Genomic DNA, 19,689 nt, shown 5'->3' with positions numbered 1-19,689 from the left:
TTAATCCTATTTTGTTGGAAAACAAACAAACAACAAAAAGGAGGCAAAAATCCATAAAAATGCATGCCTATTTCTTGGCTCTTTTACTCTGTGCCAGAATATCATAATACTAAATAATTTCAAAGAGGAGCCTCACGAGATCAGGTAAACAATAATAGTTACAATTGATACAGGCATACATTGAAGTACTTGTCTACAGTCACTTGAAACATGATTTGAAGAGCAAACTTGAAAGAGGAATTTGAAGTCTATGAAACCACCTACCACACTGTGGCCACAGAGAAAAGCAGAAATACCACCAAAGGAAAACCTACATTCCAACTTTGGTTAGTACAAATCAGATCCCAATAAGCTAAGGAGGAAAAGCCTTCATTCATACTTGCCATAGTCTGCTGCAGCTTCTTACACTTTAACAAGATTTAAAAAATCCTGATAAAAATGTTTTCAATCAAAATATTTAATAAAAAGTTCACTTTTTGGTTTGATATTTATCCAGGTCACAGACCATGTTTTATTCATCTCCAAGGATGCACAACAGAAATGGTAGATAAGTTTCATCTATGTAGACACAGAAAATTCAATCAGAAGATACACATATTAATAACACTGCTATTTCAATTCATATTTTTCATCTTGATGGTGAAAGGTTCCCATTAGAAGAGATCACGTGTGTGCTACATGTTGCAAAACTAGGATCGTAGCAGGAACTTGCCAATCAAATGCTAGTTTTCCCCTTCCACTATAATGCTGCTATACACTGGTGGATTCAGGCATGAGTATTTTTATTTACTACATTAAAACAAGACTATATTAAAAGACTGCAGCCTCTTGAGGCACGCACAAAAAAGATCTTGGGGCTCCTTAAGACAGATCTGTTAGCCCACTGAATAATGTCAGTGTTGTTATCCTCATAACTTGCTGATGTCTAAAAATTAATAAGAACTTCCATCTCCCTCTACTTTGTGGCTTACTATACCATGAAACATTTGAATTATAATTGCTTTCCATATACAGGGTTTTTTTTTTTTTTTTTTTTTTTTTTTTTAAGCTAAACAACTTAATTGGAGTTAAAAAAAAAAAAAAAAACACACACACATATCATTGCTCCCCCAACTTTAGAAAAAAAAAAACTTTAAAACCCAGCACTAGATATAGATCTTCCTTGATGATGCAAGTTATTCAAGATTTGTTCAATATTCTAAACCAAGTAAATGGAACAAAGTTACAGGAGAAAAATTCTGCACATTGTCGGCAGTGTGGAACACAGTAATGCTGCTTTCTAAATCAAAGTTGAAATGTTAAAATAGGTTCATAATTGCTGATTTCAATTCTTAGAGGATTGTGAAATTTAACAAGTGGTCTTTAAAATGTAATCAGGAAAATCCAGAGAATAGGATTAACCTTAATGAGATTGTGCACACTACTGCCAGACACAGCATTAAAATGAAACTTCCCCCCCTCCCACCCCCACCTAGTGCTCTGCAACTATTGTTACTTGCTTGTTAAAAAAATTGGAGTACAGCTAAGAGTTTAATCCACGGTTCTGGATTTTCCTTTGACCATGGAAACATCACTATGTACTCTTCAAATAAATTCTGTTCCCATTCTGAAGCCACACATCACAGCCTATAAACAGCATTTCCTGATCTGTAAGTAATGTTACACAAATAGTAGAAAAAGGCTCAGAAACTCAAGTCACATAGCAAAGGAATTACGGACAAGCAAGGACAGAGATACAGGCCCTACATGTGCCAGTCTAATGTCCAGACAGCAGGCTAACCTGCTCCCTAAGTGCTAGCCTCTTTTGCCCCACATGCTTTTATTCAAGCAGCAACAACTTCATAGCCAGGTATAATATCAGCTGAAACCTTCATCAATAGCAGTAACCTGGAATTGTTCCTGTGCCCATCAATACTGATGTTACTCAAAGAAATTAACACCAATACAGAAGCTGCATTCTCCCTGTGTACAGAAATATTTAAGCTTTTAAAATTATTTTTAAATAGTTCTTCCATAGCAGATTAGTAGAAGAGAACAAATTATAAAACCTTCTACGTCACTGAAAGTGACCCCTTCTAATAGCTGTGCAATTAGAGAAAAATAAATAGAAGTCATAGAAAAACCTCCAGCAATATTTACCCTCATTCTGCATAATTTCAAGACTTCATTATTTAGAATTCTGTACTGACTCAAACCATCTGAATAAGTTTTTATGGCTTGCATTGCTCAGCAAGTCAGCTACCTTGAATTCAACTAAATAATTCCACAGACAATCCAAATTCATTAGTTCTGTCAAGTATTAGAATTATCCTTTATTAAACATGTAACCAAAGCACACAGACAAAAGATTTCTTAAAATTCAACTTTCCCCCTCTTCAGCAAATTCTCTCAACAATGCTTCAGCATTTATCTTTAAGTACAGGCACAAAAATAGGGAGCTGTATTTTGTTTGGCCTTCTAGGAAAGCAGATAACTTCTCCATATCTTTCTTATAGATTACCCCTTTCATGAGAATTGGACTTGGAACCCATGTTTTATTATTCTTTCATTTCTAGTTATGTCAAGTTAAAACTTTCCAAACTATAACACTCCCCAGCCATTTTACAGGTGTTTCTTGTATTCTGTGTTCCATTGTATTTGACACTACAGAGGAATACTTGTTCCCCTCTAAGCGGCAATAGTTAGCTTTATTTTTTTTTTTTAATGAAGTGGTCTCCTTAAGAATATATACATTTCTTATTCATTCCTCACCAGGTTACTCTGGTGTGTCAGACTGCTCTCATATTTTAAGGTTTTTCCTTAATTTTGTGAGCTTTCTGTAGCACTAACTTTTTGAAAGTGTCCAACAGTTACATCAATCTTCCACTCATACCTATTTGCTTCAGAATTAACAAATATGGGAGCTACTATTTGTAGAGTACTTTTTATATTTATAAAATACAAAAATAACTCTTGTAAAGAGTAAAGTGTCTGACAATTTTTTCTACTTCTCTCTTCTAGAAAGGATTCTCAGGTTAGAGAAGGCTTCCCTTGCCCACCATACACACACAAGGAAGAAGATGCATTCATATCTGGAGTCTAGTTTTATTTGCATATTCACATAAATATCCAACTCCACAATTGATCTTTTTAAGAAGAAATCTACTATGATAATAATTGGGAAGAATTTAACAGGTTATGAAACCACTGAGTGGTTGAATTCAAAAACAAAACTGAGCAATTCTTGTCATTTATACAAACAGTAACAACAATAACAAAGCAAGCCACACACCAACATGCTAACTTGCTGCACAGAATATTCAAGATCTAGAGCATGACAACAAGAAATAAAGGCTATTTATTAAAAAGGGGAAAAATATTTCAATGTTACTATAGAACATCTTTGTAGTAAAATGTATTATTTGAAAAAGAACTGAAAATATTCTCATTAAAAGTAGCAGCCCATATCCCTTTCAGAAACATACATAATTTCAGACAGCTTTTGCACAAGGCATAAGATGGAAAAGTAATCTTATACAAATCTCTTCCTAAGTTGCATCTACTTTTTGCCCAGAAGACAGAAGAAAGTTTTCACAGAATAGCAAGTTTCAAGACATTTACCTCAATATACTCTCATTTTCTTTACTGTATTGATTCAGATCCCTGAGCAAACGGGTACCAACATACCAGAGATTCCAATGTGAAAGGGAGGAAATCCTCTATTTAGATTCCAGCACAAATTCAGAACCATAGCTAAAAAAGATATTTGTCATCCTCTAATGCAAATCTCAACTCCAAAAATTAAAGTAGGTGAGGACACCACTGCTGTTGTCAGCAGGGACAGATTAGATGAGCAGAATTTGCACCTCTTGCCAAGGAGATAGGAAATGCATCTACAGAACAATTTCAGTTCTAGCAGGCTACTGAAAAAATTAGGAAAATCATTTTTTCTTTCAATCCTCCACATTGTGCTATCTTCAAGAGCTGCAGATAGTAGAAGAAAATAACTTTCAAGGAGACAAATGAACAAGTTAGACCACTAAGTAGTTCCACGGAATGAAGAGGGAATAACACCCCTGTGTCAGGAGACTGAGAGCAGCCATACCTCAAAGGCAAAACAAAAAGAGGAAATGTCCTTCTCCCTCCCCCTTCAGCTGTTCACCTATTTTAAGAGGAGTACAACAGCTGACAAATATTAAGATTTGTAAGCTAAAGACCAAAATTAGCATTAAATCAGAGAGTATGTCAGCTTCTCAGATACTTTGTTTTTTGTCTATTTATATTGAATCTTATCTTTGTGCTGTGATTTACAAGTATCTCCACACTAAGGCAATCTTCTGGACAAAAAATATTGAGTGTCCTCATGGCCCTGTAAATAGAGGATACATATGACACCCTTTATTGTAGTTTCTAGCTAAAATTAATGTTAATTTAATATGTATAATGGCAGCAAGGTATTTGGCAAGATCAGTGCATTAATTATAATTTGAGAAACATAAGCAAAACACTTCAGATAGAGTTTGCTGCGAGCAAGGGAAAAGGAAATTGCTTCTTAAGTGATAATTAGCAGAAATTATTTATTTATTTTTAAACACAGGGAAAAAGGCAAACAATGCACAATTACACCTTCCTTTGAACAATGGTATAACCACAACTATCACACAGGGAATGTTAACTTCATACAGAGTTTGTACTGGTCGTACATACGTGAATTAAGATTACCCTATCTTTACATATCTGCAAGTCAGCGAAGGGAGCATGGCTTTTCTCAACTGCTTGTGGTGGCCAGACTGAAACAGCAAACATTCTTGTTTGTTGTTTAATGAGCAGGATTATTTCACAAATTATGGTTTCAATGCTTGATAAGAGAACTCAGGGACAAAGCTGATTAAATTCAAGTTCAAGCAAATCAGTGCAGGTGCCTCAGGACCCTAAAGTGATCTCAAGTCATGTTCTTACAGGAACTGTCTATTGTTGCCTCTATCTCCATGTTCACTGTAGGTTGGTCTTGTTAAACTGGCCAGCCCAGCAGCAAAAACAGAATTGACCACAGGCTGCTGTTGACTCCAAGAGACCTTAAGTGTGTTTCATGCGAGTGCTGGTTCGAAATTTTTCAGTCATTGAAGTTCATCCTACTGCCTTTCTTCGTTCAAAGCACTACACCAAAATTGTATTGAGACACCATGTGTCACTCTCAAATACCCTGGTGACTATTCAAGCTTGTTAGGGGTACAGGTTAAAAACTTGTAAAGAAGTCAGTGTTAATAAAATATCATCCATTTGGAGTGAGGAAAAAAAACAAGTTTGATATACCCTTATACAGCATGAGGAAAGTTATTCCTAAGAAATAAAGCAGAAGCTGCTGCCTTTTTTGAAGGCTTTCCTAACCATGATTTTAGGTCAGAGGTGAACTTTACAGTCCTCTTCTATTTTACCTGAAAAGCTAGGATTGCTAGGTTTCTTTTCTTTATGGAGGCCTAATTACATGTTCATTTTTCACCCCCCCCCAAAAAAAAAAAAAGAAATCCACAAGCAATCAGTAACAGTAAATAAGTCACAACACTTTACTACTATGCAACACCATGCATCTCACCAGCATTTGGGAAGAAGTCTAGCAGTTAGCTAATGAATAAATAGATCTGGCAGGCTTCCTGGATTATCAGAATTAAAGAATATGAAGCTTTCTGCTAAGGAAGGGGAGCTGGCTGAAAGCTGTTGGAGAAAATACAGTTATCAGAAAATGTCAGTTCACTGAGCCAAGAAAATAATTTAATTCAAAACATTCCAAGCCTGATGAGCTTTTGAGAAACTGAAACTTAGGAGGCTGCAACCTTTCAGAAGTGCATCATGCAACTGATGCCTGACAAATTTAACAAGAAAGGGGACTTTCTGAAGCAACCGAACTTCTACTTCATGAAAGTTTTCATGAAATTTAACCTACCATTTCAGCTCTATTCAGGGGGGTTTGTCTTTTTCTCCAGATTTCAAGTAGTTTCAGAATAAAGGCAAGATAAAAAATTCTTATCTCCCACCAGACCAAACTCCCCCAGAGAGATTATTTTATTTCCCACTCCCCCCCATCCCCACATTATAAAACAATAGTTGCAGGATTTCAATCTTGCACCCATATGGCAACCCACTGAAATCAATACTTATTCCACATCCACCAATCAATCCTGTAGCTTTGGCATCTGGATCCCAAAGCATCACCTAGTAAGCAAACTACCAATCCTATAAGCAATCTGCAACTGTTATATCCCAGTCACCTTGTCTTTATACGGCTATCCTTTATTAATTCTGGTCTTTTAAAGTATTTATTTTCAATAGATTATTAATATATACAAACTCTTAAAACAGTTTGTCAACAGGTATTTGTCATGAGCTTGGCCATACCACGACTTTATCAGAAGGTAGATATAGTGAAGCTTCCAAACTGGCTAGTTTGAAAGATTTTATTTTTCAGTCTTTTATGATACTTAAACCATCCATTTCCACTTTTTAACTTAAAGCATTTTAAGACAGTCATTCACAAAATAAGTCAGATGTGCTAGTAGCATTTGGTTCATCGAGTGAGGCACAAATCAAAGCTGGCACTGCCAACTAGGTCAGCAAGAATGAATCGTTCAAACTCATGCAATAGCTTTCCTTAAAGAAAATATAACCATTCTTCCTTTTCTGTAAACTTTCTTTACTAGAATTCCAAATTTATATATGAATTGCTTTAAATACTTCAGTTTGACTGAAGGAATTCTAAATACAGGTAAATTGATTTCACAATTGTTTTTAAACACGCCCAATCCATATCAGAAAAAAACTACATTATTCAAGGTAAGTAGGTACTGTATCTCAATTACATATCATGCAAGTTGTAGATTGATAGTCCATCTTATGCAAGTTCAACAAAAAATAGCTGCCATTGTAATATGGTTGAGGGACATGTACTCAAAAAAATAAAAAAAACTTCAGCAAAGTTTAGCTTCACCTTAGGCATTTTAATCAAAGATATCCGATTCATCTTTCCCTCTTCTTCTCTGCTTATTTCTTGTTTCTACTTTTAACATTGAACACACTTCAACAAGTCACTTTAATACACATCTGTACAAACTTTTGATCAGCTTCTTCCCAAGCATTAACCGGCACAAGACAAGACACAAAATGGCCAGATTTGAAGTGTGAGGTTCAGCCTTACATCTGGTGTAGAACAGAATTCATGCAGTTCCAAAATGAAGCCATATACCACTTTTGAGAATTTACTGAAAGAATCCATAGTCTAATTATTAACTAATAATGATTTTAACTCAAATTTATTTCTGATTACATTCTATAAACCTCACTATATTAGTAAGTTTCAAACCAAAGTTGGGGGAGGGAGGGAGGAAGGAAGGAAAAGGGCACAGAGGAAAATCAGACATATTTCAAGTAGTTCTGTGCCTCCACATGTTTAGAGTACTTAGAGTCCTGCCAATGGCTCCTGCACAAGACTGATATACTTAAACCTATCAGGCCATCCTGATTTAAGAACAATCCCGTACTCCTGCATTCCAACAGAACTGCTTCCAGCACCACCTCTTCCTTTGCTTTGTTTAAAAAAAAAAAACAAAAAACCCCACACTTTTCTAGCCAGAGACATTAATCCCATTAATCCTAAACTGAGCCCTCAATTTAGAGGTCTTCTAAACATGAAGTATATAACTCCTTTTCTAAACAGTACAAAAGTGAAAGGCAAGCACCTATTTTGTTCCTTGTAACTGCTTTATTACAAATCCTACCCTCAGTTTAAGATGCTCCTCCCACCTCAAAAAGGTCTGGAAGACTATGAATTGTAAGAGAATTAAGAAATGCATAATCTTTGAAAGTCATTATTCCATTTATAATTGAGTGTGCTTCTTTGATTCAAGACAGCCATATCCTATTGCTTACAACAAGTCTCAAACAAGATGAAACAGAAAACATCACTACCTTGAGCACATCTGCAAGTAGGATTCTTTTCGACTCTCCCACCATGAAACAGTTTGAAAAGACAATAGCAAGAACTCTTTAAAGGAAGATGTAAATATGATTTTTATTTTGAGTAAGAAGAAAAGTCCTGCAGGACTCGGATAAATCTTCACTACAGATTTCTGCCAATGCCATATGAAGGGACTTACGAGTACCAAACTTCTTTATCGGTCTTGTATATCAAAGTTACACCCCATGCAAAGGACAATGCAGTTTAGTCCCAAACTGCAAAAATGGGAAGGAGGAGAAAACAGTGTACCATACAGATGTACTATAAGGTAGTTCTCATTTCCAGGTGAGAACTGCCATCATCCCACACAATCAGATCAGCTGCTTGTTAAAGAGACTTCCCTTTTATTGGGGAGAAAAGCAGTGCCACACAGAAGGGAAAGACTAGTTTACAGCTCTCCAAGTAAATCTTCCAGCCTCTGCAGGGTGCTGCAGGCATCAATAGAAGATGCTGCTCCGGCTCTTCCAAGTTTGTGACAGAAATAATCTGCCATATTGGTCGACTAAAGCAGACAAGGTGAGCAGAAGGCAAATAATCCACTGTTCCTGCCTAGGATACAGATAAAACAAGTAGTAGCTCTAGTCTAAGATCTCACAAATACCAGTTTTCTCAAAATGATGAAAAACCCTCTCACTAAGCCCATAGACAAGCATTCTTAAAGTTGAAACACACACTCAGCAAGTAAGACCATACATTTTAGTAAATAATGTAAGAAATATCAGACACCAAATCAACAAATTCCCTCAAGGCACACCAAGGTTAAGGTTTCTCCCCCAGTATCCCTACAGAAAGTGTTGCCAGCTTACTCCCCTGAAAACACTGCAGAAAGTGTCAGTTAGTTAAACAAGAAATTAATGTATTTATAGATTCACAGATAAATACTTTTGAGGAAGCACTTCACAATGATAAAAAGCTGCTGTAGTGGTTGACTCCTGATACAAGGCACTCTAGAAATTCCTACAAAAATTCTCTCAATGTGAGGAAATACAAAGAAGGCAGAGGAACACAGGGGGAAGATAACACAACTTGAACTGTTTAAATAATTGAATGGATGATAGAAAGAAGATGGCGCCAGATTCTCAGTGCTGCTCAGTGACAAGACAAGCAGCAACAGGAACATACTGAAACAGAAACATCCTAACTGAACATAAGAAAAGTTTTTTCACCGTCAGGGTGACTGAACACTGGAATAGTGTGCCCAGAATTCTGCAAGTTCTGTATAGCTTGATCTACAGAAACTTATTTCCAACCCCTCAGCTTAAGTCCCTTGCTGTGACTATCCACTACATCCTGTAGTCTCTCTTACTCAAGCTGAAAATTCAGCTGATAGCTGGATGGAAGCAGCCTCTCTTGCTCGTCAGAGGACCCAGTAACAATTTCCTCAGTTTGCCTCTTATCTCTAAAAAGACGTTAACAAGACATTTTTTATTAATTTCACAGCCTCATGTAGGCAGGAACAAAACAAACAAACAAAAAGCTAAAAACAATCAAGGATGATATAGCAGAATTATTACTTGTGGAAGAATAATCTAGGAAATTAGTTATCAGAAACAAGAAAGCTATTTTCTCCAAAATATGAAAAGAAGGCTGGAAATATTTCCAAAATACTATGCATCATTTTTTTCTCTTTTTTCTCTCTTCTCCCTAAATTTTCACCACTGACTGTTGACAAGGGGTCCTGAACTAGACAGATGTTTGCTCTGATCCTATAAAGCTCTTCAGTTTATGTTTCCTATTGAATATAATCCTGAGTATGTTTGAAAGAGTATTCAGAATGATACTATAGAATCCATCCAAACTGGAATAGGAGTAAAGAAAAGGCTCCTCAGGGTAGCCCACGCAGCTGGAATTGTACCATAATGTGTACACTTAATATGGGACTAGCAGGTACTAACAGCCTGCACTAGCCTGTATTTTTATAGCAACTTTTTTTCAGCTCGTCTTCAGACGAATTCAAATCCACTCATTTGTATTGGAGTTGTTACTACTCATGCAATGCTGGATTTTTGCATTGTTAAATAGCGGAGATCATCTAAATAAGAATAAGTAATAGGAAATAAAACAAGAAAAAAAAAAGAGTGACATGTTGCAACTACATATAACTTGGGAATTACTCTAGGCTAGAAACTCAAATAATTATAACTGGAGTAAGTCAGGGAAACATTCACAAAACAGAAAATTTAAAATAAAAATAAAAATAAAGGCCTTTAAAATGGCTACAGACTAGTGATGTGGAAGCCTGTGGGGAAGGCAGACTTGTTGACCTGAGAAGACTGCAAGAGAATGAACTTCCAGAACATGGTGCTATAAAGGATCATACTCCTTTCCCTCAAGCACCAGAGAAGGGATATTTAGCAGGAATACATAACAAAGAAACAGCGGGATTAGACACTCAGGAGAAGATAACAACACAGAAGCCTCTTGGATTGAGAGGTGGAGGTTCACCAATTTGCTTTGGTGAACACTGTTTCAGTGGTCTTTGAGACAGAAGCATGCAAAAAAAAAAACTGAGAAAAAAATCAATTTTAAGTGTGAATTTGGCATAGGAGACAGTACAGCTTTTTCACAGAACACTAAGGCAGTAAAAGCTGTTTTGGTTTGTTTGTTGTGTTTTCTTTTATTATTCCTGACCTGCAATCAATCTACAGGACAAAGCAATAGCCATCTGATAACCTCTCGCTTAAGATTAGGGGGTTTAATGGCTACACATAGATGAAGTCAAATTTTCACATTTTGCTGACTCCTGCTGTCATGGACATGTCCTCCGCTTTTGTCAGCAAACCTGACAGCTAAAAATCACAAATTGGAGTGCTTTAAAGTAGCTTTCCACAATCAACATTATATATGGCAGCAATATTAGTTACTCATTAACCATAAAGTATTTAGAACATTACTGATCAAAAAAATATGAAATTGCTCAGTGAATTTTTAAATTTTAAGTTTTACAACTTAAGCGTCATCTGCAAAGCTTTTTAACAGGCATTAAAAACGTGACAGCATATTCAACCTTGGTCTAATTACTGCCTTCTGACATTTGTGGTTCGCAAACTAGAAATGCGCCCAGTTTATAAAGTGGTAGAATTATGGTGGTGAAAACTATTATTCATATAAAGGATTTTAACTAACCTTTAGTTAAGATAATTTAAATGAGCTAGAAATTGTGGGTTTCCTCCTAACACCTTAAAAAGCTACATATATATTTTTCCACATCTAGAATCATTTGCTCAGCTCTCCTTGGAACAAAAACTATGTGGTCCTATGATGACACACACCTGGATGCATGTTTAGAAGCCAATACAATTATAAAAGCAGTAGCTTACAAGTCAGCAGAATAAAACATCTGAGACTAATACAGCTTTCTGAGATGCTACACAGGTAATCTGTGCCAAAAATGGAAATGGCAACAAAAGAGACAGCCTGAAGCACAGGTCTTTGATCCACAAATTTTGTTTGCCTAATAAAGGGACATTGCACCTCTACTTCTGAATCTGCAGAAATGCATTAAAAGTCACCTACTCTCTGCACCACCTACTCTTTGCAACACATCTGTGCCCCTTATGGTCTCAGTTAGATGAATGATTGCTGTGAAGTCTTCGCTAGCCTCTTCTACCTTCTTTCTGGCTTTTCCATACCTTCAGCAGATAGAAAGATGAAGTAGCAGATTAATAATGTCAAAAAGATAGACCACATAATAGCTTCGCCCCCCCCCCCAAAAAAAAGTTACAATTCTTTCAGTCCCTTCCAAAATATATATATATATATAGTAGCAAAACCTACAACTCCCTCCTCTTTCAGGAGTTTGATACCAGAGATGTTAACCACAAAAATTGTTCTTCTCCTCTATCAATGTTTCAGCCTATCTTGTCAAAGTTTCTGACAAATACAAAGAAGATAACAAGGTTCAAGACTAACAGGAAAGACAGTGATCCTCATTAGCATAAAGAATTTTAAGTTATTGAATTTAGAGCTGACCTCTATACTTTACATAAATACACCAAGTTCTGAAGGTTAGAATAACCTTGTTCAAAGCCCTCATATTTCAGTCATACTTCAAGGGATAGACTGTAACTACTCAGAACACTCATTTTACATGAATAATAAAAAACGGGGGGAAGGAAGGGGAAGAGGTCCTAATTTCTGATGTTCTAGCTGTAGGTAGTACCAGCCTCGGGAAAAAAAAACCCTCAATAGCACAAACTCATCCAAAAAATTGATCAGCATGATATACTTATTTCCCTTATACAACTATTACCACTTACCACCATAGTAAGCCAGTTCAGGAGGTTCAGCTAATAAAATCCAGGCCACAATAAATAAATAAAACACACACAACAAACACACCACAGTAGTCCCCCTCCCAAAAGACAGAAAACCAGTTCCCCACTAGATCATTGCAAGTTTCCCTGGAAGAAAAAAAAAAAGTGAAAACATTTACTGCTGACAAGATTACAGTAACATGTAATCTTGTTGACCAGGATCTTGTTCAGCTAACTAGTTTTCAGATGACTTAACTGATAAAGAACTGCTGCTAAAAGAGGCAGAGTTGCTAAAAGCAGCAGCCTTGTTTAGCAAAACTGCTTATACCTCACTTGTCAGGAGAAAAAGCTAGTGGATAGTAAATCTGATTAGGAAAATGATCCAAGTTTCCTGTTCTTGTTCCTGCTATGTCCCCCTCCCGTTTCCAGGTTAGTTTTAAACTAATTAGTTTTACAATCCACTTTGTTTTGAGAAGCTTCATGAATGAATGTTCACGCTGCTCTACAGAGATCACAGATGTACAGCAAGTTCAGAAAGAAAAACTGAACAGAATTGTGTTGTGTAAGGCCACCCATTTCAATGGTTAGTATAGAGTTACTTGGTGCCAACCCAAGGGAATAACGGAGAGCAAGTTACAACAAACATCAGCTCTGCTTCCTTTGGTTGGCAGAAGTTCCAGTATAAGGAGCCCCTTAAGTGCCTACAATGAAGACTGCTTCTCAGATCGCTGTCACTCACATAAAAAGTAAACAGCTATCACATAAGAAGGTACAATAAGAAAGTTCAATCTACATCTAACATTGACAGAAGTTACAATGCTTCGTGAAACATTAAGATTTGAACATCTTCCGCCACGTACTAATATTCAGACTTATGGAGCACTGAAAAGACAAATCAGTTTCACCCACACTACTGAAAAGTACCCATTTGTTACTCTGCAACAAAAATCCTTTTTCAAGTGCAAAGAACTCTCACAAAACTTTCCTTGTATTCTGCATAGAGCATGTAGCAGTTTTTCCTTTTGTAGAATTATGTTCTATACATCTTTACAATTGCAGATTCTCAAGAGATCAGTGAACTTAGAACTGCTACACATACAGAACTTTGTTTTCTTTTTTAAAATCAAGTCTGTTTTTTCCTGTGCGATTTTCTCTGTAAAGAACAAAAAAAAAAAAAAAAAAAGGGAAAAATCTTTTCAAGATTCAAATACAGATATAAACATAAGATAACCTTTTAAAAAACATCTTGAGAGCAGTAGGCCATTGCTACTGAGAGAGGAGGTGGCAAGACAAAGAGAACACTACAAAGAAGTTGTTTTAACACTACATATTTGAAGTGAAGATAATATCAAAACAAACAAATCCTATGAATTTTCTCTTTTGACCTTAAGACAGTCAAAGTGCTCAGCTGCAGCACTTCCAGCACAGCAAACACACACACGCACCAGCCTAACCAATTTTTTTCCTATTTTGTTTACCAAGCCAATTTGGGAGAAACAGGAATTGTACATTTCAGATAGCATCTCACTTGTGTGAGCTAACAATGCCATAGGCAGCTAAAGCAGTTTAGTTTAAAGGTTTATATTCCTGCTACCATTTATCATGCTCCCGCCACACATCTCATTCCTTTCCTTGCACTAGGATCCATCAGATTATTTTGCAAGCCACTAACTCCTCAAAAAGAAAGAGCCAACTGATCAGTTACTGAGTTGAAGAAGCGCAGAGTCTGACGAGTGCAGATAATGCATACAAACAGAAGACACAGACTGCCAAATTTATGATTTCTCTATTCTGATAACAGCTGTATTAGACTTGATGATGTGACAAAACACATTCCTCAAACTGGTTTCATTACACTTGCCCAGCAATAATGCTACCTTGAATACCATCTTAAGCTACCCTCCACACACACAATGCCATTTTCCCCATGGCATCAAGAAGGGCTTGTGAACCTGTGAATCCAGATTTAATTCTCATTCCTCTACCCAACAGTGATATACTTGTGGTAACACTCAGGTTACTCCCAAGATGTGTTTCACACTGGACTCTCACCAAGAGTTTCATATCGCTAATCAAAGCATAGCAGCAGCACAGGAATAACATAAACAAATATTACTACCCACTCTCTTGGATGACAATACTATGGCCAGAGTAAGCTTGCTTGCTGCTCTAAGCAGCTAAAGGGCCAGGGAAACAGAGTTCAAAATAAACATAATTTTCAGATCATTCTTAGATATTAGTTACTAGCTACAGTTACTAGCTTGAAAGGTAATAAAGCACTGAGCCATCAAAGCAATCACTGGAAGACAGACAAGAGTATTACAGATTTAAAGTGAAATAACTAGCTCTGTTAACTAGCACTACAGGACACTTGCTGCAATTGCAGCCACATCGAAAAAAAATAAATAAAGCTACAGTAACCTGCTGCAGTGCAGCCACAATGAAAGTGCAAATACCTGTGCATATTGTAGGAATAGGATATGAAGCAATAAGCACAGTAGCGCTGCAAGTGTGGAGGGGATATCAAATGCAATAGATATAAATCTTTTGTTTGGTGTGCAGTTTTGTTCCTGGCAAGCAAACTTGAGGGATAACTTGTTCAAGAACAGTAAGCTGAAGCAGAAGAAAAAGTATTTTCAAAGACAGCTCACAGTCTTAGAGCAATCCTCTACAAAAACAGGGTCAAAACAGACTCCCCTTACACAGAAGGCCAAAGACTAGATTCACCAAAGAACTGGATATACCTGTTTAGTCTAATTTAAAGGAAAACAGCCATAAAAAAACACATCGGGCGTAAAGGAAATGGCAAGATTCCACAAGTATATGAATGAAAAACAAATTTTAATTTTCATCAAATTTTGGTTTTCACCATAAAGTAATACAATGGCCAATTCCTGATGAATGGAAGCTTTCTTGAATTGAAAGAAACACCTAAATAAGACACCCCACAAAAGAAACCTCTATTATCCACCAATAAACACTGATGCATTTACTTTTTTAAAAGTAACCAAGATGTTATTTAAACTTTCATTTCTGAAAATACTTCAACCAAATGAAACCTTTTTTGCTTAGGGCTCTGCAACTCAGGTAACTGGATTTACCCACACCTTCCCTTGAAAAGCCGTAAGTTGCTGCCCTGGTCTTTACTCATAAGACACAGTGAAGACTTCCCTTTTGCCCCAGCATTTACTACTACTCTCCCCTGTATCCATTTCATGAAAGATACAGGGACTCTATTTACTTCACTTTACAGGTAAAGTTCAGGCAAAATGGTGATGTTGGTAGAATACAGCCAGACCACAAAACACTAATATTATGTTTGAAGAGAATATGAAACTAGACTAGACTCTTACAGCTCCATATCTCCAAAGCTTCTAAATGCAAAGGAACACATTTAACAAATTATGTTGTAAACTTTTAATCAAAAAGCACCACAAATAGTGGTGAAAATATCAGTTATTCTGATATTCATCTCTAAAATATCTTGCAATGCAATACATTGCACAACTTGGTTGCTGGAAAGCAACCCTGAGCTTTTAGAAATCAGCTCATAAACAGAGTCTAGAACTAGGGTACTTTGCTGCTGTTAGTGAAGTAACAAAGATATTACTTAGGACAAAACTTACCAGCAAGCACTGCTGTAAGCTATACTTGCTGGCACATATCATTCACACTGCAAGAACACCTATAGAATCAAGCCCTTCAGATGACTTCAAAGAGCATCTAGTTTTTAAACTCTGCTCAGGATCATGAGAAAGCTGGGTCCTCGGGATTAAAGCACATCCATAAGCTGGACCCTAGGCACTTTAGGAATGTTAGTACTCAACATAATACACACAAAGATTACAATCTTAACAGCTATTTTGTATTGAATGGAATATATTTACAAAAATCCTAAATACAGCATGAGCCTTCAAATGTTTAGGTACCAAGTAACAACCAAGTGTTTCCAGCAATTTCAATGAAATTTCATCACTATTTCTCTCCCAAACTCATTTAAAGGGTGAACATGTGACTTTTGACTCATTTTGCAAGCTACTAATTAACACAATAGGTTGATTAAAAAAAAAAAAGACTTAATTCTTAAATCCACAAAGACAAGAGTCTGCAAATAGGTTCTGACAAAAATAAATAAATAAACAAAAGAAACCACACATACTCCCCTCAACATGCCAACAGAAGTCAACCCCCTAGAGCAGAGGTCCCTCACCTTCACTGATCCTCAAACATATGTACTATGCATATGTATACATGCATAGAAGACACCTGAGCATTATTTTATCTCAGTGTTGTAGGTATGAACAATCTGCAACTTACAAGCCTCGCACGAGGTCATCGGTCTTAGAGGGATTCTCTCTGGCTTGGTTTGCCATTTCTATGAAGTAAGGCGATGAGGAAGTCATGCAAGTATCAAGCTTAGTATCAATATGATAAGACATCAAAACACAATTCTTCTAGTCAAAGGGTCTGCAGAAACAATATAACACATCCTGACTTTTCTTTGGTTCATTCTTTTAACACAAAGCTTGACAAGTTACAGATAACAGAGTCCACTTGAAAAAAAAAAATTTAGAAGTTTTCCAGACATAGAATGATGAGGGTTTTTTTTTTTTTAAATACTTTTAAGGACTACTAAGTTTTGACACTACTGCTTTAACACATCATTTCCTCACTTTGCTCCAGAATCATGACACCAGAGAAGGATGGAGAATCAAGAAGTTACACCAAACCCCCATATTCCCCGCTCTCCCCCCACTACTGTTGCTCCAGCCATCAACTGATCTTTTTTTTAAAGACTCTCCAGTTAAGACTTTGACTTTTTCAAATCTCCTAAGAACACTTTGCTGACTGAAAGTAGTTAACAGTTTTCACATCGGGAGTTATTTCAGTTAACAGATGATTTTATGTTACAAAAGTTTTTACTAGAGAGTTTCAAAGTAGCAGAGAACAAATCTGTAAGCACACTATTTCCATTCTCCCGACTACTCGCTCTCTTGCCACTTTGTTTACACTTTCTCTCAGATAAAGGCTGCTCAACAGGCACACTAAATACCAGTCCTCAATCGAGATAGGTCTCAACTACTATTTAACCATAACCAATATTCTTCCCCCTCAGCAGATTCTAACCACATACACAGGGTTCCTTTATATTAATTACATTTTGCATAATATAGCTTTTATTCCAAGATAAGAATATACTCTAGGAAGTGGAGCATACAGTAACAACAGAGTGGAACCAACTTAAAACATAAAGCCAGTCCCCTGCTGTCAAGTAGACAGTCAGGATTGTTACTTAAGCCAGAAATTGAAATGTCATGAAGTAGAAGGAAGCCAGCACTATAAGAGGAATGGCTATATTATTATTTGTGAGACATTATCAGATTTAACAGGTTATCACAGCTTATATATCAATAAATTAGCTCTCCCCATGGATTCTAGTTAAATTGCATTCTTTCCACATTCCACCCAAACACACAGGAGAACACTTTCTTCTTAATCAGTATCACAACTTTAAAAAGACAGTGTAAGCATACAAATGCATCATATATACAGGTGTTATAACAGGTGCCTTAAAACATCACTGGAGCAACACAGCAATAACAGAGAGCACACACGGGCACGAAGCAGCTACCAAGTTACTGAAGATGCTCAAAAAGGCCATAAGTGTGATCAAAGTTCCCTTTACAGAATCCCTGTAATTATAAGTGTGCCTAGTTGTTAGATATTCTATTCTTTAACCTTTCTCAAGCCCACATGGGAACACTGAGTGAACTGCTGCTTATCCTCTCAGTTACATCTGGATATGTTTTCAGAGCTCAGCCATCAGGGAAGATCAGCACGGAGACTAGGCTACTGTTTGAGGAGTGAGTTTTTCCTTTTTTTAAAAAAAATAAATAATAATAAAACACTCCGTTTCCCCAAGAAGGCAAATCAGTGCAGAAACGACGAAAACAAGCAGTTCTACGTAGTTAAAAGTTCTCAAAAATAACATAGAAAAAGACCAAAGCAACAACGGATTTCTCCGGGCTGGCCACGGCGCGGCCGGGCCCGTCCCGCGCCGCCAGCGCGCCGGAGGAAGGGGCGGAAAAGCGCGGGCAGAGCCGCCGCGGGGCGCGCTGCGCCCGCCCCTCCCGCGCGGGCCCGCGGCGGGGCAGGTACCGCGGCGCGGGGCAGACGCTCCCGCCGCCGGACCCCCCCGCGCGGTCACGTGACGCGGGAGCCTCACGGCACGAGACCCTCCGGGGCACCCCCCCTCCCGCGGGGCGGGGGGTGAGAACTGCTGTCGCCATGACAACTTGCAGGCGGGGGGAGGGAAAACTTCAAATCCCAACCGTCAGTGCAGGAGCGGCTCCCTCTTAAAGGCGCACGCACCGCGCTCACACACGGCTTCCCTTCCCCCCGTCCCCGTCCCCCAGGCGCTGCCAGGGAGGAGGGAGGAGAAGGGGGCAGCCACCGGCACTCGCCGCGCAAGAGACGAGGAGCCGAGACAAAAGGGCCCGAGCCCAGGGCGGCTCCGGGTCGGCGGCGACCGTTGGGATGGAGGGGCCGCCACCGCAGCCCCGCTTCGCGCGGCGGGGGTGGCAGGGGACCCTCGCTCTGCCCGCAGGGCCGCTCCCCGCTCCGGGATTGCCGGGGGGCGCCGCCGCTCCATCCCCGCACCGCCCTCCGCCGCCCCTAGCGCCGCGGTGCCTCGTCCCTCCTCGCGGAGCCTCCGCGTCTCCCCAGGGCCCCGCTCCGGCACCCGCTGCTCCCCGCTCCGCCGCCGCCTCCCTGCTCTTACCCACACAGTGCATGAGCCGGTGCCGCCAGGAGTCGAGTTCGCGGCGGACTCCCCTGCGCTCCGCCGTGCAGCGGGGGCTCCGGCACTGCGAGGCTGCAGGAGGAGCGGGCGCCGCGGCGGCCATTCTGTCTGTTCCCTTTTCCATCTGCCTCTGACCTCACGCCCGCTCATTTACATACGGGCGCGCGCGCCACCCCGCACCGCGCGCGCCCGCCCGTCCGCCATCGCTCCCTCCTCCTGCTCCTCCTCTCCCCCGCCCCGCCGCGCCGCGCGCGTGCACGAGTCGCCCCCTTTTTCTCCCCCCCAGCATCCGGGGCGGGGAGCGCGCGCCGCCTCGCGGGGCTCCGGACACGTGTCCCCCGCGGCGGCGGCCCGCGCGCTGCCTCCCTCCCCTCGCGCTGCGGCGCCTCCCGCGTTAAAAACTTCTCTCGGAGCTGCTCCATAAGCGGGCGGGAAGCACCGCCCTCCTCCCCCGATTCCCGAGCCTACAAGTCCCGTCGGGCAGCGCGGCGCCCGCCGCCCCGCGCCCAGGGCCGACCGCAGCGGGGCATGCTGGGAGTTGTAGTCCACTCCTCTGGGGGTGGGGGCGCTCCTCTGCCTCAGCCGCCCCGCGCGCGCCCCTGGGTCGCCCGGGCCTCGCTTCGTCTCCTGCTGCCCTCCCGAGC

The 19,689-nt window shown here is 39.5% G+C and overlaps 1 protein-coding gene across 5 annotated transcripts in view; it reads right to left on the bottom strand.

Moving 5' to 3' along the window:
* LCORL (ligand dependent nuclear receptor corepressor like) overlaps positions 1-19,267 on the bottom strand; it is a 67,393-nt gene extending 48,126 nt beyond the window's left edge. For all 5 annotated transcript variants that reach the window (XM_088539968.1, XM_088539966.1, XM_088539964.1 and 2 more), the window contains exon 1: positions 19,025-19,267. In XM_088539968.1, coding sequence (XP_088396094.1) covers positions 19,025-19,169 — 145 coding nt within the window. In that variant the 5' untranslated portion in view covers positions 19,170-19,267. The remainder of the gene's footprint in view (positions 1-19,024) is intronic.
* Between the last annotated feature and the right edge of the window lie 422 nt (positions 19,268-19,689).

Source organism: Tinamus guttatus, unplaced genomic scaffold (assembly GCF_059628265.1).
Source record: "Tinamus guttatus ecotype Peru unplaced genomic scaffold, ASM5962826v1 Tinamus_guttatus_pri_ptg000052l, whole genome shotgun sequence".
Lineage (NCBI taxonomy): Eukaryota > Metazoa > Chordata > Aves > Tinamiformes > Tinamidae > Tinamus > Tinamus guttatus.
This window is presented reverse-complemented; position numbering and strand designations above follow the sequence as displayed.